This window comes from Carcharodon carcharias, chromosome 31 (genome assembly GCF_017639515.1).
Source record: "Carcharodon carcharias isolate sCarCar2 chromosome 31, sCarCar2.pri, whole genome shotgun sequence".
In the NCBI taxonomy this organism is placed as follows: domain Eukaryota; kingdom Metazoa; phylum Chordata; class Chondrichthyes; order Lamniformes; family Lamnidae; genus Carcharodon; species Carcharodon carcharias.
Genome location: NC_054497.1, coordinates 28,859,164 through 28,884,535, shown reverse-complemented (window position 1 = coordinate 28,884,535; position 25,372 = coordinate 28,859,164). Strand labels below are relative to the sequence as shown.

The following is a 25,372-nucleotide window of genomic DNA, read 5'->3' as shown; positions in this document are numbered from 1 at the left end:
CTTCCCTATTGGTAGGAAATTATGTGAAGGAATAAGGGTCAAATAATATGGGATTAATGCAGGAATATTAGGTTAAAAGTCACTTTGGGAAAATTAACAGTAAAACGTATTTTAGCAGGTTAAAACTAGCTTGCAGGAGCAGCATGGTTATCTCCCTTCACAGCAATGTGAATTCACTGATGAGAAAGACACACCCCTAAAACCAATATTCTATGGTACTTGCCATGTCATTAGCACATACAATCTACCGCTGATAATTAAAACCACAATCAGATAAAAGAATGCTAGGCCTCAACTCTTATTATCTTGCTGGACACTGTACATTGACGAAGCAACATTGACCAATCTAACTGGTACATAAGGTCCAATTTTCGAGAATAAATTCAAAAAAACTTTTCCAGTGCCCTTTCACCAAATATAGGATATTAATTAGGGGTGATCTATTATTGATCAAACTTCCACATAATCATTAATTTATACAACCCCAAAATTCATTATAAATATTTCAACCCAAACTCGAATCTTCAGGCTCGTCAGATTCTTGCAGATTGACCTGAGACCTGTTCTGAACCTAGTAAATCCCACATACTCGGGGATTAAAGTAATATTACTTTACTCTTTGATGGATATCCTCACTTCCTTTTGAAATGCTATATCTGTAACAAGTAAAGTCTAAACCTAGGATTCTCTTATCTTCTCTTTTTGGGATTTACATAGCTTGCAATTTATGCCTTTTGAATAACCATCACATTTTCTTATTAGAATAAATTGGTTGTGCTTAAAACTTTAATACCTCATTTAGACTTCTGTAGCAAAGGCCCACTCCAGTTCTCTTGTGGTCAGAGATCGTTCAATGAGGAGTTTCACCTACTACACCCTTATAATATCCAGGAAATTACAATCTATTTAAGAAATGGTTGTAAAAAATCTACCAAGGAGAAAGGTAATAATACTGGTTGATTTTGATCTTTCATTCAGAGGTCAAGTAGTTACATGTCCTTCTCTGACTGAAGTTGAGGGGAATGTCAAGGTACATCAGACCTTGAAATAGCTTCAAATGTTAATAAAGCACATGAGAGAGCCAGATGCGTTTTTACAGCAGTCAATAATAGCTTCATGGTCATTATTACTGAAACTGGTTTATACTCCAAATTTATTAATTGAATTTAAATTCTACCAGCTGTTGTGGTGGGATTTGAACCCATGCCTCACAGCATTAACCTAAACCTCCTAAATTACTGGTCTAATGACTTTAGCATCACACCACCAACTACCCTACTGAGAGTAAGCTATCTGAAATTTAAAGCACTTTTTGGCTGTATTAACAGTTTTGAGAGAGTGTTTGAATTCCAGCCTCAGGTTTCTGCTTCCAGCTCCATCCAGCACCTCCTCCGTCAGACAGAAGCAGAGACGGCTAAACCCACCGCCAAGACTCACAGAAAATGGGGCCTCAATGTCCCTGGAAACAGCAGCGGCAGAGCCAGTATTTTGCATTATCTGGTACATTTATACAACTTTCCTAGACTAGACGTGTACTCTATTGAGTATATTAGGGGGTGATCTAATCAAAGTGTTTTTGAAATAATTAGAGGATTTTATAGGGTAGGTAGAGAGAAACTATTTTCTACAGAGTTGGGAGTCTGAAACAAGGAGGCATAACTTTAAAATTAAGAGCCAAGCCGTTCAGGGCTGACATCAGGAAGCACTTCCTCATACAAATTGTTCATTTAACTGAGAGGTGATCTTACTGAAACATGCCAGATCCTGAGGGGACTTGACAGGGTGGATGCTGAAAGGATATTTCCCCTTGTGGGAGAGACTAGAACTAGGGGACACAGTTTAAAAATAAAGGGGGGGTTTCCCATTTAAGATGGAGATGAGGAGAACTCTTTTCTCTCAGGGGGTCGTTGGTCTGTGGAAATCTCCTCCCCCAGAGAGCAGTGGAGGCTGAGTCAATGCATATTTTTAAGGGTGAGTTAGACAGATTCTTGATTGACAAGGGAGTAAAAGGGAGGTGAACAGGAAAGTGGAGTTGACCCCACAATCTGATCAGCCATGATCTTATCAAATGACAGAGAAGGCTTGTGGGGCCAAAAGACCTACTCTCGCTTTTAATTTGTGTGTTCGTATGTTCGTAATGGAAATCTGGAACTCTCTTCCCAAAAAGCTGTTGAGACTGGGGGGTCAATTGAAAATGACAAAACTGAGATTGCTAGATTTTCGTTCGGCAAGGGTATTAAGGTTTACGGAGCCAAGGCGGGTAGACAGAGTTAAGATATAGATAAACCATGGTCTTAGTGAATGGAGCGGAGAAGGCTCAAGGGGCTCCTCCTATCCAATGTAGCTGGACTGTGACAAATTCATCTTAAATTTAAATTGAGTCCACTCTGCCATTGGGAAGTAAAGGAAATGGACTCTGCCCAAATATAATGGGTTTGCCTTCAGGTGAATTCAACTGAATGATCTGGCCCAAAAGCTGAAATTAAGCAAGAATATTTCATAGGCAGTGAGACAAGGGAACTGTAGTGAAAATAAAAAAGGGCAGCCAAAATCACTCCCCCTTCCCCACCCTGTAGGAACTCAGTTTTGTTTCGTATATGATTCTTTTTCAAATCCATACCCTTTAAAGTCTATAACAATACACAGCTCACAAATCACATATTCTTCCCCACAATTATTGTTGTTATGTTTTGCTGTCAATGGGGCCCACCTGTTGGGCTCTAGGCCCAACCCCTCAGGCCTGGCCTCCCTCAGGAGTTGACAATCTGCCCAGACCAGGTCTCGTGTTTGGTTCCTGGGGCCAGGTGAGTGATGACCACCTCGACTGCTTGGTACTTCAGATTCTTGGGTGGGACGGCACAGACCTTGTACGTGACTTCATCTCCTTCCACTGGCACATACTCTCCTTCAATGCTTTAAAAAAAAGAAAGATGGAAAGATAAGTCAAAGGGTTTGGCACCGAAAGATATCGATTAACAAGACAAGAGTGAAGTTCAGCAGAGCTTGGCCGCGTCTGTGGAGACAGAAACAGAGTTAATGTTTGGAGTCTGATGTGCCTCTTCATCAGAGCTGAAGGAGGGTAGAAGTGTGCTGTGTCTTCTGCTGTATGTGGGGAGGGGGAGGAAGAGCAGAAAGGATGATCTGGGATAGGGTAGAGGGAGTACTCCAACCATTACCACTCCCTTTGCCTTTTGTTCCAGAACATCATTGCTATTTAATCTGCCTTTAACCTGCCTTGCCCTCCCCCCTATCCCCATGGCAACACGAAACTTGGTGGGAATGTGAGCAACGAGGAGGGGGTAAAGAGGCTTCAAGGTGATTTAGACAGGTTGAGTGAGTGGGCAAATACATGGCAGATGCAGCATAACGTGGATAAGTTATCCACTTTGGTAGGGAAAACAGAATAGCAGGGTATTATTTAAATGGTGATAGATTGGGAAATGTTGATGTACAAAGGGACCTGGGTGTCCTTGTACACCAGTCACTGAAAGCAAGCGTGCAGGGTCAGCAAGCAGTTAAGGCAGCAAATGGTATGTTGGCCTTCATTGCGAGAGGACTTGAGTACAGGAGCAAGGTTGGCCTTACTGCAGCTGTGCAGGGCCTTGGTGAGACCACACTTGGAGTATTGTGTGCAGTTTTGGTCTCCTTACCTAAGAAAGGATATATTTGCCATAGATGGTGCAGTAAAGGTTCACCAGGCTGATTCCTGGGCTGGCAGGATTGTCGTATGAGGAGAGATTGGGCCGACTAGGCCTGTATTCACTGGAGTTTAGAACAATGAGAGTGAATCTCATTGAAACATATAAAATTCTGACAGGGATGGACTGACTGGAGGCAGGGATGATGTTTCCTCTGGCTGGGGAGGGGTCTAGAACAAGGGGTTACAATCTCAGGATATGGGGTAGACCATTTAGGACTGAGATGAGGAGAAACGTCTTCACTCAGAGGGTGGTGAACCTGTGGAATTCTCTACCTCAGAGGATGTGGAGGCCAAGACACTGAATATATTTAAGAAGGATATAGGAGATTTCTGGACTCTAAAGGCATCAAAGGGTATGGGGAGAGTGTGGGAGTGCGGTGTTGAGATAGAGGGTCAGCAATGATCATATTGAATGACGGAACAGGCTTGAATGGCCGACTGAGCTACTCCTGCTCCTATTTTCTATGTTTCTATCCCTAATGTTTCCTTTTGTTCTTCCTGCTCCTCCCCCTCTTTTGACAGCATAAAACCCATCATGTTTCTACCTCCCTTCAGTTCCGAAGAAGAGTCATACAGACTCGAAAGGTCAACTCTGTTTCTCTCTCCACAGACACTGCCAGATCTGCTGTGTTTTTCCAGCACTTTTTCGGTTGTTATTTCAGATTTCCAGCATCCGCAATATATTACTTTTATTATACAAGAGTAATGTTGCTTAAAACTGCATTGGGCCTCATTGCTTTGTGAAACGTCTCATTGAGACTGTTCATGAGGGAATGGTTTGGTCTGGTGTGCAGATACATTGACCAGTTCTCCCCGAGAAGTTTGGGGGATTTATTATCTCTCAGAGACAGGTTTGCAGTTATATAACACCTTGCTTGACAGCAAGATGTTCCAAATTGCCTCACAGTCAATGAAATACATTCGAAGTAAACCCACTGATGTAATGGCTTGATGCACAGCAAGATCCCACAAACAGTAACGTGATAGTGAGCGGATATTTTGTTTCTTGGGTTGGTTCAGGGATAAATATTGGCCATCATCGTAATCAACTGTCCCTTGACCTGAGGATGATGTCTCCTCAGAGTCGCAACTTTCTGCCCTGGGTCTTCATGTGACGGAGCAGGCCGATTCCCGACCCACAGGTCCTTCAGCACATGCAGCAGGACCTCCCACGAGTCGTGAGTATTTGAAATTTGGCATTCTTGTGTTTGTCCTGATGAGTGCAAGACAAGAAGCTTCAGCAACATGTCCCTCTTTACAGAAATAGTCATGATCCAAAGTATTCATTTAACAAACCTATTGCCCACCTGCTTTCGTTGGTCCCACACTCCTCTTTCTCATTCCCTTAACCTTTAATGTCTAAAAATACTTTTATTTTTCAGATTCCCTTTTTAGAGGTTTATTGCTCTTTCTTCATAACCCAAGATCCACCAGAATTTCACTCTTTCTTTGAGCACAAAAATCAAGGCTGACACTCCTGTGCTGTACTGAGGGAGTGCTGCACTGTCAGAGGTGCTGTCTTTCGGATGAGATGTTAATCTGAGGCTCCATCTCCCTGCTCGGGTGGGTGCAAAAGATCCCGTGGCTCTATTTCGAAGAAGAGTAGGGGAGTTACCCCCTGGTGTCCTGGCCAATACTTATCCCTCAGTCAACACCACAAAAAGCAGATTATCTGCTCATGATAACATTGCTGCTTGTGGGAGCTTGCTGTGCACAAAATTGACTGCTGCATTTCCCACATTACAACAGTAACTATGCTTCGAAAAGTACTTCATTGGTTGTACAGTAAAGCACTTTGAGGTGTCGGGTGGTTGTGAAAGGCGTTATATTAATGCAAGTCTTTCTTTTTAAAAATGTATTTTCTTCCAGTTCACAGGGCCTCTTACCTTGTTTGTTGACCATTTTGCTTAACGACACAAGTGGAGCCTGGGTCCTTTAAGGGGGCCTACCTATTTCCTTCATGCTCTCCGGGGGAATTGTTTAAACTGTGGTGATGTTGGAGTGGGGGTTGGGGGGGGGGGGGGGGGGGGGGGGGGTGAAACAAAAAAAAAAATTGCTCAAGACTGCCTCCTACTGGTAGTCTCACGACCTCTCAGTCACGTTGCTGCAAACTTTGTCATTCAACCGACGGTAAATATCCTCTCTCGCTAAATGAATTTTTCACCGTGTCCACATCAGGGCTGAAGAACCCACCAATTACATACCCCCCACCCGCCACCCCCCCAACCCGAGTACATCCTGTCCCAAAGTTGTAAATATACAAGAGCTGGCACTGTATTGACTCACTCGGAGATGTGTACAAAGATGTCCTCTTTCCCATCCATGGGCGTAATGAACCCATGGCCCTGTGACCTGGAGAAACACTTGCATCTTCCCTTCGACAAAGGTCCAAGTGTTGCCCGGGCTGAGCTGGAACAGGAAAGACCAGTGTAAACATCGGCAAATGCAAGTTATCGGGAATAAGCCTTGAAACAATTTATCAAATCATAGAACGATGCAACGCAGAAGGAGGCCATTCGACCCCCTTGGGGGGAAATCTAATTTGTCCCCTGCTCACCCTGCTCTTCCCCCATATCCTTATTCAAGTCTTTATCCCTTTGAAAGCTACTATTGAATCTGCATCCAACAGCCACAGGTAGCACATTCCAAATCCCAACCCTGTAGGTGTTTTTTGGCTTGTGCAGGGAGGCAATGCTGTACTCACCCTGACCAATCAGTAAAGGCTGCGTTAGGACTGGTCCCAGGTCGCATACAGGACCAAGAGATGTTAGCATCGGTTCTGGTGCTCCTGGGTTTAGTGGAGGGGGCCGAGGATCAGCCAAGCTTGCTGCTCCTGTTTACAATCCAGTTCTCCTTATTGCGGGCGAAGAGGAGAGGCTGGCGTGTGTCTGGGTGCGGGGTCAGGACAGGATCGCCACCAGTGGCTTGAATCTCATTACTCACCAAGCAGGCATAGACAAAAGGGTAGAAAATGGTCAACTGGCACAAATATGGGCAATACCACAAGGCTATGCCCTGAGGATGTCTGACATTCAATGTTATTGGCCATGGCCGATTTTCAGGCATTTTGGGCAGCCTCCTAAAACAGGCATTAGGCCCCTTGCCTATGCCATTGAGGGGGCTTAACATCCAGTTTTGGCCTAGGAATTAGGCTGCCTCGAGCAGTTCCTGTCCTGCTCATGAGCTTTGTTGCCATGGAAATGCTGAACAAAAAGTTGGCCAGGGTTTTATGGCCCCGCAGCAGCGTGCGTGCCCCCGGCGCTTGCAACAAACCATTTAAATCTGCATTCAGTTCGGCGGGACCTTAATATCCCGCCGGGCGGAAGAGATTGTAAAATCCTGGCCAATAAGTTAAAAAAAAATCAATCTTTTAGTGATGTCCCATCACCCTCCCCCTCCCCACGGTATTTACCAAGGCTGGAGGCCCAATTGCAGGCCTGCCGCAGGCCTCAGGCCTCAGGCCTCGGCCTAGATGCCTGCTGCTCGCCTGGTGCTGAGTCAAGCTAATGTTTACTTCAAAGGAATGCATTTTTGTTGAGGCACTGGGGAGAACCAGTGGGGTCTGGAATCAGAGTGTCTCAGCACTGTCTGGGGAAATGGGGTCAGAGACATGAAGAGAAACAGGAAACAGAACAAGTTGCTGCACCACTGCACACAGTTAGGGCTGCTTATTTAAACAACGAGAGAGCAGCAGTGTTAAATAAGACCAGGGGTGGGATTTTCTGGCCCTGTACGCCACTGGGATCGTCCAGTCCGCCGAAAGTTAATAGACATTTGGCTGGGCCTCTGAATCTCAAGATCCCGCCACAACATGGCTGGAAAATCCTGGCCCAGATCACACTATCCTGAAGTGTGCTAATCTTATTGATTGTCCTCTGCTCCGTAGTAATGTTCAGCCTAGTTACTACACAGTGAAGTATGATTCAATTTACAAGAAATGATTACTGGTCACCACACTTTAGGAAGGATGTGAGGGTGTTTCAAAGGATGCAGAGCGGATTTACCAGAATAGTTCCAGGGATGAGGGATTTTAGCTACCAGGTTAGGCTGGAGAAGCTGGGCTTGTAAGTAGATGTGGTTCACAGCCTCTCAGAAACCCGGTCACAAGCGGGTAACCAAAATAAAACCAGTCACCTACTCCTGAAATTCTTTCACTGATGGACTTTGAAAAACAAACAAAACCATTTGGTTTCCCAGCTTCAATGGTTAGATGCTTTATTGTAAATATGTTTTAGCTGCAGTGATTGATTATAGGGCTCTATCCTGCAAGTTGAATTGACCATTACATTGATCAGCTTTGTTTAAGTGTGAGATGCATTATAGAGTTCTTCTCCAATTGGAAAGACGGTTCTTATGCATTCAAAACTGAAAAAAAAAAACACTGCATGGCATCTTTAGTGTAATGACCTGAAGTGATTTAAACACCCTGAGCTCTTTTAAACCGAAAAAAAAAAATCAGTAGCTTTCACTCAGAGGGAAAAAGCTCCCACTTGCTCCTGGACTACTTTGATAGGAGGTAGATGAAGCTCAATGTGGAGCAGTGTGAGGTGATGCATTTTGGTAGAAAGAACATGGTCAGACAATATAAAATAAGGGGTGAAATTTTGAAGGGGTGCAGGAGCAGAAAGACCTGGGTGTATATGTGCATTGATCATTGAAGCTGGTAGGACAGGTGGAGAGAGCAGTTAATAAAGCGTAAAGTATCCTGGGCTTTATTAATAGGGGCATAGAGTACACAAGCAGGGAGGTTATGTTGAATTTATATAAGACACTGGTTAGACCTCAGTTGGAGTATTGTGTACAGTTCTGGGCGCCACACTATATGAAGGATGTGAACACATTGGAGACAGTGCAGAAGAGGTTTACAAGAATGGTTCCAGGGATAAGGAGATTCAGTTATGAAGATAGATTGGAGAGGTTGGGACTGTTCTCCTTGAAGAGGAGAAGGCGAAGAGAAATTTAATAGAGATGTTCAAAATCATGATGGAGCTGGACAGAGTAAATAGGTCACAATGCTCATTTGCAGAGTCGGTGTGGACATGATGGACCGAATGGCCTCCTTCTGTGCCATTAAATTTCTATGATTCTGTGATTGACAAACATCTGGAGTAACTTAGGGAAAAAAGGCCACTTGTTTTTTCAATTTCAATAAACACCATTGTTTACTTTCCAAATGGTTTGTTGATAGCTGAGCCCATTAAGAATGCTTGGCTCAATTTCAAAAGCTCCAAGAACACTTATCTCAGCAGAGGAGGGGGTGCCTATGTTCACATTTTGATTGACCATTTTATGAGGTTATGAAAGGATTATCTGTCTTTGATGTGGTTAGTGAAATAGATGATTATTTGTTTTTACAACAGATTGACCACTTGAGGGGATTTATTATTTTTTTGAATAGGTTCTCTGAATGAGAGTTTTTGATGGTAGGAAACAGGTTTGAGTGAGAGCTCTATCAGATTGTTAGAAGTTTACTTTTTTTATCTTCATTTAAAAGACGTGGCTCCTGAGGTCTGCCCGTGGTGGATGCCGGAGAGTGGCTATGGAGGACGTATGGCTGGAGGTGGCATGAGGTGCCTTGGGGTTTATGAGGGAGAATGGAGGAGGCATGGGGGATATGAGGGACATGGTAGGGGCATGCAGGGTAGGTAGGGGTGAGGAGTGAGGGTTTGAAGACCTGGCATTCATCAGGAAAAATGGGCCGGTCCCAGTAAGTGGGCATCCCACCTGTCAGCTTGGCCATCAACCCGCCTCTGTTACCGCCTTGGACTTGCCTCCAGAGATGGCAGGCTCAACTCCATCCCGCCCTCACCTCCTCCACCACCCCACCCAACCTCCCCAACACGGAAATATGGTGGGCAGGAACCCGTTTAAAGGAGGGGTCTGCCAGGCCGGAAAGTTCCCCCACTCGACCTTCCTGCCCCCTCCACAAAAATCTGGCCCAAAGTTTAGGGCAAGAGATGCAGTGGGGGTGGGGTCAGGGGTGGGGGGGGGCTGCTGTGGTCGGGGTGTGGTTTGCTGGTGTGACAGGAAGAGCTTTTTTTACGCAGCGAGTGATAATGGCCTGGAATTCACTGGGTGATGGACGCAGAGATGATCAATGATTTAAAAAGGAACTTGAGGGAAATAAACATCAGGGTCATAGATAGGACTGACTGGATTGCTGTACAAGGGGATAGCATGGGGTCAATAGGCTTTGTCATGAATGACTGAGCTTTGGATTGAGGCTGACCTTCCATCAATGGTCAGCTGCAGCATGAAGTAATTACCAGAGTTAAGGGGGAATTAATTCAAGATCTATCTTTATTGCATACTCATTCCAGATCTCCATGGGTAATGGAAAGGGAAAGACCAATATCGGGATTTCTGTTGATTGGTAGATTGACTAGTACTCCTGGCAACAGAATCAAAGACGGACAGACATATAGTTAAAGCAGTAATAGCAGTAATGTGAAATAAGAGTGATAAGGTGACAAATAAAGGGCGTTACACCAACCTAGTGGGAAAAAGAGCACCAAGTAAAGAAAGTAGTTAGTGATAAGGGACACGTTCGATGAAAATCTCCACATGTGGAATTGTATTTTAACGTTTTGTGTAATGGTGGAATGCAGAAACTGCAAATGGTAATGTAGTCAGTGTGAGAGAAATATCGCCATGAGGATTTGGATTTGTAAAGGCCTGAGATAGTGAACACATTTTGTACAGAATTGTAACACGTCCGAATCCCCAGTTGTCAGTATTACCTGATAAGTGTACAGAGTATTTAACATGTGCTTAATAAGCGTTGACTTCAGTGTGTGTAAGAAGCTTATTGATCAACACAGTAGTTGGTAATCATTGGTAAAGCTGTGCTCTGGGAAATACTTACGCAGAGTAGGTGCGGGTACGTTTGGTGGGGAGGGGGCTGGGCAGATCCACAAGGAGAGAGTTGTTCCGCTCCCAGGTTTTAATGCTATCGCGGAAGTATGATAACGGCGGGGACACCGGTGAATCAGGTGCCTGTGAGGGTGAAGTCTCCCCCTGCTCGGATGACATGGCGCTTTGTGAGGATTCCTGTCTGTGAGAAAAGGAAAGGGACCAATGTTAGAATCCAGTTTGCTCTTGTTTCCCTCCCCACTCCCATTGCAGACCAACCATGCTGGAGTTGAGCAATAGGCTTGTCCGTTCACTCTCCCAAAATCGGCCACTAGGAGGTGCCTGGGTGCCATTGCCCTTCTAGTGTTCATACTCTCCAGTCCTGTACTCTCTGTGCTCTCTCTCTCTGAAACCCATGTTACATTGCTCCAATGATGTTGTTACGCAGCCTGCAGGATCTCTGTGCCTTTACTGCCACTGACACAGACCCATAATATGACCGTCCCATTGATCTGGGAAGCACGATGCCAAATATGCCAGGACATTGGATCAGGAACCAGTTCCGTCATGTTTGCACACCGCAGAGTCACATGGGGCAAGCACAGAATGATCAACAGATCCCAAGCCAGATGGTGCTGTCTGAAACTAGATGTAAATCCTTTTCTTGATCACTTCATTTATTTGCAGAATGCAGCATTGCATATGTCTGCCTTCTACCTACCAACCCAGTGTCCCAGCAGTCCCACGTAATATGTGCTCAAGATACTTAATCAATCAATACCCTCCACCTGTTCATCCTTAACCTGGTGAATACAACTAACATAACATGAACACAGAGCTCCGGCACTTGCTTTTACGGGGCCTACTCAAAGGCTGCAACCAGTTCGGTGTCTGGAAAGTGTTGCATGTAGGTTGATTTGCCAAGACCTGGGACAAACCATAAGATAAATGCCCCTTAGGTAAGGCTGACAATTTATGTGCTGGGTATTTGCCAATAGGCTGAGATTACTCAGCCTCATGTCATCACCTACAAAGCAAAGTTTGTCTTGTGTTCTCACCTTGGCTGAAATTCATACCAGAGATGAAAGGACCGAGTATTAACCTCTCCTGCTTAACCATCACTCAAGTTGCCAACTCTAATTAAATGTATTCCTGGTGATTTTGTCACATGACCTCCCACCTCTCCAATATTTTTGTGATTAATAAATAAGAGTGTTCAAAGTAAATCCTGATTAGTTTCTGGAGGCTCTAGGGCAACCCAGGAGGGTTGGCAACACTAAGTATTGACGAGAGCCTTTCTGAGCTGATCCAGACACAGAGATACAGAGAAAGAGAGAGAGAGAGAGAGAGAAATAACAGAGAGAGAGGGAGAGACACATTCTCTCAAACACACTCTCACACACACACACACAAAGTAGACAGGGTGACAGAAAGGGCCTAATTTTCCCCTCAGTAATGGGAAACATGAGTTGGGGCATTTCCCGACATCATGTTCCTGACTCCTGAAAGTCAGGCCATTCACATGGAAGTTTCTTCCTGAGGAGGCAGGTATGGGCTGGAGTGGGGCCCCTGCCACCCAAAGCAGGTCCAAGGCAGCAATGGAGGCCAAGGTGGACAGGTTAGAAGGCTCGCCCCTGTTCACTGGAACACCAGTGTGGTCATATTCATGGTTATTAGGCTCCCTAGCACTCACCCCACACCAGCATCCCCCCCCCCACTGCAGTATACCCCTTCCATACCCACTCCATACTCCCCGGCCCCCTCCGCCCCCATACCCCCTCCATACATTTTTCATACCTCCATGACCCTTCCCTACTTCCATGCACCCTCCATATCTACTCATAGAGTCATTGAGTCATAGAGGTCCACAGCACAGACAAAGGCCCTTCGGCCCATCAAATCTGCACTGGTCAAACAAGTATCTAACAATTCTAATTCAATTTTCCAGCACTAGGCCCATAGCCTTGTATGCCTTGGGCATTGCGAGTGCACATCCAAATACTTCTTAAATGTTATGAGGGTTTCTACCTCTACCACACTTTCAGGCAGTGAGTTCCTGATTCCCACTACTCTCTGCATGAAAAAATTCTTCCCCACATCCCCTCTAAACCTCCTGCCCCTTACCTTAAATCTATGCCCCCTGGTTATTGATCCCTCCACCATGAGGAAAAATCCTTCCTGTCTACCCCATCTATGCCCCTCATAATTTTATATACCTCAATTATGTCCCCCCTCAACCTCCTCTGCTCCAGGAAAATAACTCCAGTCTATCCAATCTCTCCTCATAGCTAAAGATCTCCAGCCCAGGCAACATCCTGGTAAATATCCTCTGCACTCGCTCTAGTGCAATCACATCCTTCCTCTAACCTGGATTCCACCTACTGCTCTGGAATCCATAGGTATGGAGCCAATGAGCCATATGATAACACTAGCAAGTCTTTGAAATGCTCATGTAACTGTCAAAATAAGAAAAAAATCATTTAAAAACCCTTAGAAAAATTCCTCTTACAAGCTCATAAAACTGTCAATCAAACACAGCCATTCATAATCCCATTGAAAAAAGTTTTAATTCACTTAGGCTCTCCGAATGTTGTCCAAGTAAACAAACAGACATTGAAGACTCACTCTAAAGGGCGATAAACCTATTACAAGCTCATAAACCTGTCAGTCAAACAAAGCTAAAAGTTTCCTCAGTTGTATAAACATTCCCCACAGGGCTAAATCTATTAATGGTTCTTAGAGCTTAGCCAGACACTCATAGTTAGGCCATCAGATTAAACAGATGTCTGGGCATCTGTTTAGCCTGATTTGTTGATATTGTTGCAAGATGAAATCTTATTATGAATGCATGGCTGAGCTCCAAGGTGCACTTATGGATTCAACCTGTGGGGAATGTATACATCTGCAAAGGGGACAGCTAACTTTGTTTGATTCCATTTTTTGAGCTTGTAATAAGTATATCTTTCTTTTAAGTGGTTTCTCAATTTTTGTTTGTTTGTTTAAACAAGATTGGGAAATGTTCAGTGGATTAAAGCTTTTTTCATTAGGGGTATGGATGACTGTAGTTGATTGACAATTTTATGAGCTTGTAAGAGGGATTTTCTAAGGGGTTTTTGAATGGCTTTTTGCTTATGTTGACAGTTTCATGAGCGTTTCCAAGACTTGCCAGTGTTATTATATAGCTCATTGATTCTTTATTTTTGAAAATTCAGTCATGGGATGTGGGCATCAATAGCTAGGCTAGCATTTATTGTCCATCCCTTATTGCCCTTGAGAAGATGGTGGTGAGCTACCTTCTTGAACCGCTGCTGTCCATGTCATGTAGGTACACCCACAGTGCTGTTAGGGAGGGAGTTCCAGGAGTTTGACCCAGCGACAGTGAAGGAACGGCGATATATTTCCAAGTCAGGATCATGAGTGACTTGGAGGGGAACTTCCAGGTGGTGGTGTTCCCATCTATCTGCTGCCCTAGTCCTTCTAGATGGTAGTGGTTGTGGGTTTGGAAGGTGCTGTCTATGGAGCCTTGGTGAATTCCTGCAGTGCACCTGGTAGATGGTACACACTGCTGCTGCTGTGCGTCAGTGGTGGAGGGAGTGAATGTTTGTGGATGTGGTGCCAATCAAGTGGGCTGCTTTGTCCTGGATGGTGTCAAGCTTCTTGATTGTTGTGGGAGCTGCACTCGTCCAGGCAAGTGGGGAGTATGGTTCTGTACCTAGTAGATACTGGAAGAGTGCATTAAAGCCTCAGCAGTTGTCAAGATATTAAATCAGTGAAAATCAAACCACAGGCTTCCCTAACATAGATTCATATCTGATTCTCCATACTCTCCTGGCCAGAAGGGATATATATCTCTATTTATCTCTATCTATTTCTATCTATATATCAATGGGCAGGATTTTGCCTTTGGCAGGGTTGCTCGGTGGGGGTGGGCAGAGGCCTGCAATCGGCTCCACACCACGATTTCATGCTGGGGGGGCCAACTAAGGCCCGCCCTGCATGGATTGCGAGCAGTAGCGCCGAGCGCTGACTGTGCGGGTGGGGGGAGGGAGGACAAGCAGGCAGTTTGCGTATACACGAGAAAGGGCACTTCAATCTTCCAGACAGCTCCATGCCTCAGGGAGATTGAAGTGCTGTTTAAAAAATTAATAAAGACAAAAATCCTCTATTAATAACCCCCACAGAAAACCTGAGATAAGGCAAAATAAGAGGGTTGGATTATTTTATACACACACAAAACACAGGAAAGGGGTTTCACAACACCCACCCCTTCTTGCACTCATACAATAGAAGAGGGATAAGGCAAAGAAAGGGGTACAGGGCAATACCACAATAAAAATAAGAGTTATGTTCACATTGAGTCCATGAATGAAAAATCCAGTGATGTATTCCTTCAGAGATTAGCCGGCTGGAACTGTTGCAGGGTGGTTCCATTTTCCAGAAGCGAGGACTTCCACATTGGGAGAAGGCACGTAGAGATGAATTAGTCTTGAAAGCACAGATACAGAAGTTCCAATGTTCCAGTAGTTCAAATTTAATAAAACATGCCCCCTCATACGACTCTGTCACATAGATGGAGCATGTTTTTAATCCCAAAAGAAAGTTATTATTTAATGCTCATTTGCTTTAGGAAACCTCATCCCACTTGTGAACGAAGTTTTCTAAAAAATGTAAAGGCCGCTCGGCCTTTTCACCTTCCCGTCAACTGTAAGGTTGAACGGGCAACGTAGATTTGAATTTAATTAGATTGTTAATGGGCTTTATAATTATCGGTGGCGCGCAGCCAACTCCGACACACACCCACCGAACGAAATATCACGTGAGTGCTCTATGACATCCGACATCATTGCACATGATATAACGCTCAAGCATAATATTCTGTCCTATATATGTATATATATATATCTACATCAACCTGGCTACTTTATAAAATTATTATTTTTATTGTTAAAAATGGACAACGCTTTACCCTGTCTAGCCAGAGGAATTTTTAACCTTCAGAAACCGGCAGGGACCGTTTTCTTTAAAGAGGTGCTAATGACCTCTGTGACTGCCGACAATCAAGTTCCAAAGAAATGCATCAATCCCCTTTGCATTTCTAATACAGAGCTCTGGCCAATGGAGACGGTGTGTCTGCAAATGACAAAAGAAACCCTGATTCCTCTATTAAACACCTCAAGATTCCAGACCTCGGAAAATACATAATTTGAACAAGACCCAGGAGATGAAGTGGGAGATATGTCACATGAAGCCCCCCCCTCCCCCCGCAACACCCCCAACCAAGCCACTAGAACTTACAATATTGCCATGTGGAACTGAACCCAGGCAGTCCAACGTTTTATCATCTAACAGGTAGCAATAGAAAGAGTTCTCTCCAGGTGAAGTGCCTGGCCCTCATCTACACCGTGAACTACTGGAACATTGGAACTTCTGTATCTGTGCCTTCAAGACTAATTCATCTCTATGTGCCTTCTCCCAATGTGGAAGTCCTCGCTTCTAGAAAATGGAACCACCCTGCAACAGTTCCAGCCGGCTAATCTCTGAAGGAATACATCACTGGATTTTTCAATCATGGACTCAATGTGAACATAACTCTTATTTTTATTGTGGTATTGCCCTGTACCCTTTTCTTTCCCTAATACCTCTTCTATTGTATGAGTGCAAGAAGGGGTGGGTGTTGTGAAACCCCTTTCCTGTGTTTTGTGTGTGTATAAAATAATTCAACCCTCTTATTTTGCCTTATCTCGGGTTTGCTGTGGGGTTATTAATAGAGGACTGGGGAAAAAACCAAAGGGCTGGGGAAAATATGCCAACACTAATAAAAGGAGAAATCAGAAATCAAAAACACCTTTCTGTTTATGGACAGGTAGTGAGAGGCGAGATTAGGGCTGTTCAAATTAATCACCCTCTGTCCATAACAATACTGTAGAATGCAGAAGTGGACTTTATCTAGTGGAGAAAGTACATTAATGCATGTGAATCCTTACGCAGTGCTGGTCAATTTAATGGTCTCTTACCTTTTAAGGATAGAGCCATATGATGAATCACTGAATTGAAAACATATTTAACTTTTCAAACAGCATCTAATTATGACAGTTATGGCTGGCAAGAGCTTTTAAACTTATTTGTCAAAAGATTCCCAACTCCACAGCAGGCTTTCCCAAGGGTCACAAAGTTATTTACCTGACATGGTTCCCACAGCTTGCAGGAGCCCACCAACCTCCATGAAAATAGCAACCTAAGGGGAATACAGACAAGATGGGCCGAATGGCCTCCTTCTGTGCCTTAAAGATACTGTGATTCTGTGAATATTGTATTTGGAATAGGCATTTAAATGGCGAACTGGGCATCGCTTTAAGTGCGTGTCAGGTCACAACTCGCCTCATTTCCCAGCCTAGGGAAATTGGTGGCCTGTCAAGTTTGAAGTTGTAGCCCTGCATGCCCTCAGTTTCATCCCCCGTCATGGGCTTGCTCAGTGTCGGGAGAGGAAAATTTGGCCCAAAGAACAGTGTGTGAGAGAGAGAGAGAGAGAGAGAGACACACACGCAAAGGACAGAGCAAGACAGAGAGACACAAAGGACAAATAGAGAGAGAAAGGCACAAAGGACAGAAAAAGAGAGAGAGAGACATACACATATAGGACAGAGCACGAGAGATAAAGAGAGGCACAAAGGACAGAAAGAGAGAGACAGGATGCAAAAGAGAAAGAGAGATAAACATATTTTGATTGATGTGTCCATGACTGTGCTCCAATAAACAGCTGACGTATTGGGAAAGAGACTGAGGAATGGGATAAAAAAAATCAAGGAACTGAAAGTGAGGAGCAAATAAGGAGAAAGAACGCAGTAAGAATCTTTCAGAAAGGACAAAGCTTCCTGACCACAGAGCAGCAGAGATCCAACTGCTCAGCCAGTGCCAGGATCAAGCTGCATCTGCTTATCCTGATACGTGCTGCAGTGTGAGACTCTCAGGCTCTCCCTCCTCAGAGGGATTAACCTTGGCAGCGGATAAGGTCTTTAACCCCTCAAGTTGCTAAGCTACTCTGTGCAGATTCTCTCTTTGCACTAAACAGCTGGAAAGAAAACAGCTTGGTTTCACAAAGAGAGCGAGAGAGGCAGATGGACAGAGAGAGTTTGATGGACACAGAGTAAGGTACAGTAAGAAAGATACACAGAAAGAGAGAGAATACAGAGGCAGCGAGGGTGAAATACATAAAACAGAAAAGGACGCACACTGAACATAAGAAATTGGAGCTGGGAGAGGTCATTCAGCCCCTTGAGCTTGCTTCATAATTCAGTGAGATCATGACTGATTTTCTACCTCAACTCTACCTTTGCATAAATCTAATTGACCTCTGCCCTGAACATACTCAACGACTGAGCCTCTGGGGTAGAAAGTTCCAAAAATTCACAACTCCCTGTGCGATGAAATTTCTCTTCATCCCAGTCCAAAATGGCCATCCTCTTATCCTGAGGGTTATGACTCCTGAGGCAGAGTAAGTGAGAGACACGGGCTTCCGATTCTTCACTGGGATAAATTGACCTTAACAAGCTGGAAGCTGCTTCAAACTGTGGTTGGTAAACAGGTCAACACAGGCACTCACATCTCCATTTCTAAAGAGGCCTTTCAGTAGGCGGTCAGTGTACCTGCCTGTTTCAGCCTCACGATTCCACAAATCTGCAGCATAGGGGACCACGAGTGAGCTTTTAGGAACAGGTGGATTGGTCATTCACCTCCCATGTGTCCTGACGATGAACAACCTTAAAACAGCTTCCCTTAAAAGGGGCTTCATGAAAGATTCCTGCCCCTCCTGCTTTACAAAGCACACAGCTTGCAGCCAGCCACCTATCAGATATCACAAATACCAGGTAATGATCATCTTCAACAAGACAGAATCCAACTATCACCCCTTGACATTCAACGGCATTACCATTGCTGAATCCCCTACTATCAACATCCTGTGGGGTTACCATTGACCAGAAGCTGGACTGGACTAGCCATATAAATACAGTGGCTACAAGAGCAGGTCAGAGGCTGGGAATCCTGCGGTGAGTAACTCACCTTCTGACTCCCCAAAGTCTGTCCACCATCTACAAGGCACAAGTCAGGAGTGTGATGGTATACTCTCCACTTGCCTGGATGAGTGCAGCTCCCATAACATTCAGAAGCTCAACACCATCCAGGACAAAGTAGCCGCTTGACTGGTACCCAACCCACAAACATTCATTCCCTCCACCACCGATGCGCAGTAGCAACAGTGTGTACCATCTACAAGATGCACAGCAGGAATTCACCAAGGCTCCTTAGACAACACCTTCCAAACCCACGACCACTACCATCGAGAAGGACAAGGGTAGCAGACACATGGGAACACCACCACCTGGAAGCTCCCCTTGAAACCACTCACCATCCTGACTTGGAAATATTTCGCTGTTCCTTCACTGTCGCTGCGTCAAAATCCTGAAACTCCCTCCCTAACAGGACCTATGCCAGATGGACTACAGCAGTTCAAGTAGGCATCTTGCCACCATCTTGTCATGGGCAATTGGGGACGAACAACAAATGCTGGTCTTGCCAGTGATGCCCACATCCCAAGAACAAACCTATTAATTTATTCTTTCATGGGATGTGGGCATCACTGCCAAGGCCAGCATTTGTTCCTTAATTCCCCTTCAACTGAATGCCTTGCTCGGCCATTTCAGAGAACAGTTTAGAGTCAACCATATTGTTGTGGGTTTGGAGTCACGTGTAGGCCAGACTGGGTAAGGACGGCAGAGTTCCTTCCCTAAAGGACATTAGTGAACCAAATGGGTCTTTACAATAATTGATGATGGTTACATGGTCACCATTACTGAGACTAGCTTTATATTCCAGGTTTATTATCTGAATTTAAATTCCACAAGCTGCCATGTCCCTAGTGCATTAGCCTGGGCCTCTGGATTATTAGTCAAGTGGCATTACCACTTTGCCACCATTTCCCCAGGGGACCGTGGGGTGGGGGATGGGGTGGTGGGCTTGGGATGGTATAATGGCTGGGTTGGGATTGTATAATGAGGGTGTGGGATTGTGGTAGTGAGGGAATGGGTAAGGTTGGGATTCAAGGTAGATGGGTTGCAATTAGACAAAGGACCATTTTCTGAAGAATAGCACCTGGTTCAGAGGTCACAATGCTCAACACCAGTGACCAAACTCAACTGGTCACTCAGTTGGGTTTCTAAGTCTATAGGATGGGCAAGATGAAAAGATGAAGTGAGTTGGCAGGGGATTTGTAAGCAGCCCCTGCCAACTCGGTTGGCGGTCCTGATGACTCTGCGGCTTCAACCAATCAGCAGTTGAGCTGGACAGACCAGGAATATGCCTCCGATCCAGCTCCTGAATTTGCTGTCAGGTGTTTGAGGTGCTACATTTGGCCTTGGCACCCATTAGGGAAAGGAAAACGAGCCAAAGGTTTCAGTCCCCAATTCCCTTTCAGGGACTCCTGGTGGAATTGTGAGGCCTGGATCAGAGTTACATGTGATGGCTTCCACAGTCAAACAGCATTGGCGACTCAGGGTCAAGTTGAACACTGGCTGGCTGGGACTTGGTACATTGAACCAAAGCTTAGCAAGGGGTCAGCACCTTCAGGGGAAGCCAAAAGAGATGAAAGCTACTACCCACAGGACAATCAACGGCCAACTCGGTTGAAACCAGCCCCCAAGAAACCAAGGGGTGAGGGGGGGTGGGGGGTGGGGGGTGGCAGAGAGACAGCAATAAGGGAAAAAAAATAGAGCAGGAGAAATCTGAATGAATGGGCCCCTCTTTCCATCCCACCCAGTGTCACATCACAATGAATCCTAGCAACATACCATAGCGATGGCATAGCAACAGCACGGATCAGATCACATTGCTCGACTGCACTGAATGATAATGAGATTACTCACACTATATTACCAAAGCAATAAAACTGATGATGTTGTTTTCATATCTTCACACTGTTTCCCCCCCCAGGGAGAGCTGCAAAGTTGCGGAAGGATTCACAGGCTGGAAGGCCACAACATGAACTCTGAAGAAGAGTCATACAGACTCGAAACGTTAACTCTGTTCCTCTCTCTCTCCCTCTCTCTCTCTCTCCACACATGCTGCCAAACCTGTTAAGTTATTCCAGCATTTTCTGTTTTAATTTCAGATTTCCGGCATCTGCAGTATTTTGCTTTTACGAACACTCTCTCCGTGGCTGTAATCATCTTTTTGCCAGACAACAGTGGGGTTAGTCCTATAGAGTGCACACACACGAACATACAAACAAGGAGTAGGACTAGGCTATTCAGCCCCTCGAGCCTGTTCCGCCATTTAATAAGACCATGGCTGATCTGATAGTAACCTGAAATCTGCATCCCACCTACCGCTGATAACCTATCACCCTCTTGCTTACCAGCTCTGCCTTAAAAACATTCAAAGACTCTGTTTCCATTGCCTTTTAAGGAAAAGAGTTCCAAAGACTCATGATCCTCAGAGAGAAAAAATTTCGCCTCATCTCTGTTTTAAATGAGCGACCCCTTATTTTTAAACAGTGACCCCTAGGCTCTAGATTCTTCCACAAGTGGAAACATCCTCTCCACATCCACCCTTGTCAAGACCCCTCAGGATTTTAAGTGTTTCAATTAAGTTGCCTCTTACTCTCCTAAATTCTAGTGGTTACAAGCCTAGTCCGTCCAACCCTTTCCTCATAAGACAACCCGCCCATTCCTGGTATTAGTCTGGTAAACTTTCTCTGAACTGCTTCCAATGCTTTTATATCCTTCCTTAAATAAGGAGACGCAATACTGTACACAGTACTCCAGGTCTTACTAGTGCCCTGTACAACTGAAGCATAACATCCCCACTTTTGTATTCAATTCCCCTCTCAATAAATGATAACATTCTATTAGCTTTCCTAATTACGTGCTGTACTTGCACACTAGCCTTTTGTGATTCATGCACTCAGACGTCGGACATGAATCTCAGAGTTCTGCAACCTCTCACCATTTAGATAATATGCTTCTCTTTTATTCTTCCTGCCAAAATGGACAATTTCACATTTGCCCACATTATACTCCATCTTCCAGGCTTTTGCCCACTTAATTAGCCTATCTATATCTGTATGTAGCTTCCTTTAGCAGGAGTTTCTGGGAGTAAATTGGGAGACACAGCAAAAATTCATCCCTAGGAAGATGAAGCATACTAAAGGGAGGACGAGACAACCATGGCTGACAAGGGAAGTCAGGGACAGCATAAAAGCTAAAGAGAAAGCATACAATGCGGCAAAGAGCAGTGGGAAACCAGGGGATTGGGAAGCCTACAAAGACCAACAGAGGACAACTGAAAAAGAAATAAGGAGGGAGAAGATTAAATATGAGGGTAAACTAGCCAGTAATATAAAAGAAGATTGCAAGAGTTTTTTTAGATTTATAAAGGGTAAGAGAGAGGCAAAAGTGGACATTGGGCTGCTGGAAAATGACGCTGGAGAAGTAGTAGTGGAAAACAAAGAAATGGCAGAGGAACTGAATAGGTACTTTGCGTCAGTCTTCACGGTGGAAGATACAAGTAACATCCCCAAAGTTCAAGAGAGTCGGGGGGCAGAGGTGAGTATGGTGGCCATTACCAAGGAGAAGGTGCTAGGAAAACTGAAAGGTCTGAAGGTGGATAAATCACCCGGACCAGATGGATTACACCCCAGAGTTCTGAAGGAGATAGCTGAAGAGATAGTGGAGGCGTTAGTGGTGGTCTTTCAGGAATCACTGGAGTCAGGGAGGGTCCCAGAGGACTGGAATATCACTGATGTAACCCCCCTGTTTAAGAAGGGAGTTAGGCAAAAGACGGGAAATTACAGGTCAATTAGCCTGATCTCGGTCGTTGGTAAGATTTCAGAGTCCATTATTAAGGATCAGATATCAGAATACTTGGAAGTACATGGTAAAATAGGGCAAAGTAAGCATGGTTTCATCAAGGGGAGGTCATGCCTGACAAACCTGTTAGAATTCTTTGAGGAGGTAATGAGCAGGTTAGACAAAGGAGAGCCAATGGATGTTATCTACTTGGACTTCCAGAAGGCCTTTGACAAGGTGCTGCATAGGAGGCTGCTCAGTAAGATAAGAGCCCATGGTGTTAGAGGCATGGATAGAAGATTGGCTGTCTGGCAGGAGGCAGAGAGTGGGGATAAGGGGGTCCTTCTCAGGATGGCAGCCGGTGACTAGTGGAGTTCCGCAGGGGTCAGTGTTGGGACCACAACTTTTCACTTTATACATTAATGATCTAGATGAAGGAACTGAGGGCGTTTTGGCTAAGTTTGCAGATGATACAAAGATAGATGGAGGGATAGGTAGTATTGAGGAGGCGGGGAGGCTGCAGAAGGATTTGGACAGGTTAGGAGAATGGGCAAAGAGTGGCAGATGGAATACAACGTGGGGAAGTGTGAGGTCATGAACTTGGTAGGAAGAATAGAGGCATAGACTATTTTCTAAGTGGGGAGAGAATTCAGAAATCTGGAGTGCAAAGGGACTTGGGAGTCCTAGTCGAGGATTCTCTTAACTTGTAGGTTGAGTCGGTAGTTAGGAAGGCAAATGCAATGTTGGCATTTATTTCAAGAGGACTAGAATATAAAAGCAGGGATGTGCTGCTGAGGCTTTATAAGGCTCTGGTCAGACCACATTTAGAATATTGTGAGCAATTTGGGCCCCGTATCTCAGGAAGGATGTGCTGGCCCTGGAGAGGGTCCAGAGGAGGTTCACGAGAATGATCCCAGGAATGAAAGGCTTAACATATGAGGAACGTTTGAGGACTCTGGGTCTATACTCGATGGAGTTTAGAAGGATGAGGGGGGATCTGATTGAAACTTATAGGATACTGAAAGGCCTGGATGGAGTGGACGTGGGGAAGATGTTTCTATTAGTAGGAGAGACTAGGACCCGAGGGCACAGCCCTCTTTGTGTTACCAGCAAATTTGGCAACCATCCCATCCATCCCCTCATCCAAGTCACTTATATAAATTGTAGTCAGCTGAGGTCCCAGCACTGATCCCTGTGGCACACCGTTCATTACATCCTGCCAACCTGAAAAAGACCCATTTATGCCTAATTTCTGCTTCCTGTTAGACAACCAATCTTTGATCCATGTAATATGTTACCCCCTTTACCAAGAGCTTTTATTTTCTGCAATAACCTTTGATGTGGCACGTTATCAGATGGGGAGCGTTTTATAGGTTTCCTCAGCCCATACAATACAAGGAGCACAAACACAAACATCCCACTGAATAGTGAACGTGAATTCAGAGCTGGAGCCTCCACTGGTCAGAGTGGGGTTTGAACCTTACGGTTATTAACTCAGAAGAATGTCTAGTACCACTAAGCCAAGGATTCAGTCCCAGCTACTGACAATGGCTCTAGACATACAAAGTGTTGAAGACACACATTCCATCAAAACCTGGGGCTTGATTTCACCACCCCTCCCCCACCCCACCCCACCATTTTTCTCCATCCTTCTGCCCAAGGTGCCGACTTGTGTTGGAGGAAAGTCAGTGGCAAGCGGCAACTCTGAAGAGACATCACGCAGGGTTCCTTCAGGCCTCAGTCTCTTTTTCCCTCCTTCCTTCCATCTTGTCCTCCATCTCTTTCAGCAACCACTCTGTGTGCTCCCTGCACACTAATGGCCAACTTTAGACCCTGTCCTACATTTCAGGAGCAAGAAATGTGGTGACAGCTCCATCACTCAGGAAGATGAGGCCGCGTTAGCTGCAGTCAGAAGTCAGTTGCGGAAGGCAGAAATTAGCCAACAGAATTTAATTATCAGTTAAGTAGAACAAGCCGCCAACTGACCGGCCTGTGGCCTTTGAGTCACATGCTTGAAGGGTCTTTGCTGCCTGGTTTACACCAGGGTTACTGAGTGTGTGGGGAATCAGGAGCTGGGACAGCCCAATGTCACAATCAGCCTAAAACACTTATTTCAATATTTTTAATCAAACATCGAATTCTCTTCACCGGAGAGCAGTGAGAGGCTGGGTCATTGAATTTATTTGGGACTGAGTTAGGTGGATTTTTGATAGACAAGAAAGTCAAGGGTTATAGGAATCAGGCAGGAAAATGGAACTAAGGCCTAATTCAGATCAGCGATGATCTTATTGAATGTTAGGACAGGCTCTATGGGCCAAATGGCCTACTCCTACTCCTATTCCTTATGTTCAGTTTATAACATTTTCTCCGTTGATTGGACACCAATAGAGCAGCCTCCAAAATGACAACTGGCAAGGAATGAGCGCATGCACACCACCCACCACCTTGGATCCTTAGGTATCTGTTTAACGCCTGTGAAAGGGGTGTGGCACCATTGGATTTCTAGGACAGGGCTGTAAGAAACTTCAGCCAGCCAGAGAAATTATGAAGGGAACTGTCAGAATGCTGGTCAATCCCGCAAAATAGACAGAAGCGTGTGCAGGAGAAACAGGGAGCCAGGCGGTGGCCCTTTAAATGTCAGGGGCACTTTGGTGCATCGTTGGAGTCGGGGGGGGGCAGGTGGGGGGGATGGGGGGTGATGGCAGGTGCTATTAAGGAAATAGATTGTGTGCATGTGAAATGGATAGGTCACCCAGGCTCCTTCGACAGCACCTTCCAAACCCATGACCTTTACCGCTTAGAAGGACAAGGACAGCAGACACATGGGAACACCACCACCTGCAAGCTCCTCTCCAAGCTACAAACCATCCTGACTTGGAACCATATACAAACATATGAATTAGGAGCAGGAGGAGGCCACTCAGCCCCTCGAGCCTGCTCCGTCATTCAATAAGATCATGGCTCATCAGATTGTGACCTC

The 25,372-nt window shown here is 45.1% G+C and overlaps 1 protein-coding gene across 1 annotated transcript in view; it reads right to left on the bottom strand.

The window, feature by feature from the left end:
• Positions 1-1,837: 1,837 nt before the first annotated feature.
• LOC121271719 (cold shock domain-containing protein C2-like) overlaps positions 1,838-25,372 on the bottom strand; it is a 178,449-nt gene continuing 154,914 nt past the window's right edge. The window contains exons 2-4 of the mRNA XM_041177905.1: positions 10,566-10,754; positions 5,987-6,109; positions 1,838-2,913 (exon numbers count right to left, since the gene is read on the bottom strand). Of these exons, the coding sequence (XP_041033839.1) occupies positions 2,751-2,913; positions 5,987-6,109; positions 10,566-10,732 (453 nt within the window). The 5' untranslated portion in view covers positions 10,733-10,754 and the 3' untranslated portion in view covers positions 1,838-2,750. The remainder of the gene's footprint in view (positions 2,914-5,986; positions 6,110-10,565; positions 10,755-25,372) is intronic.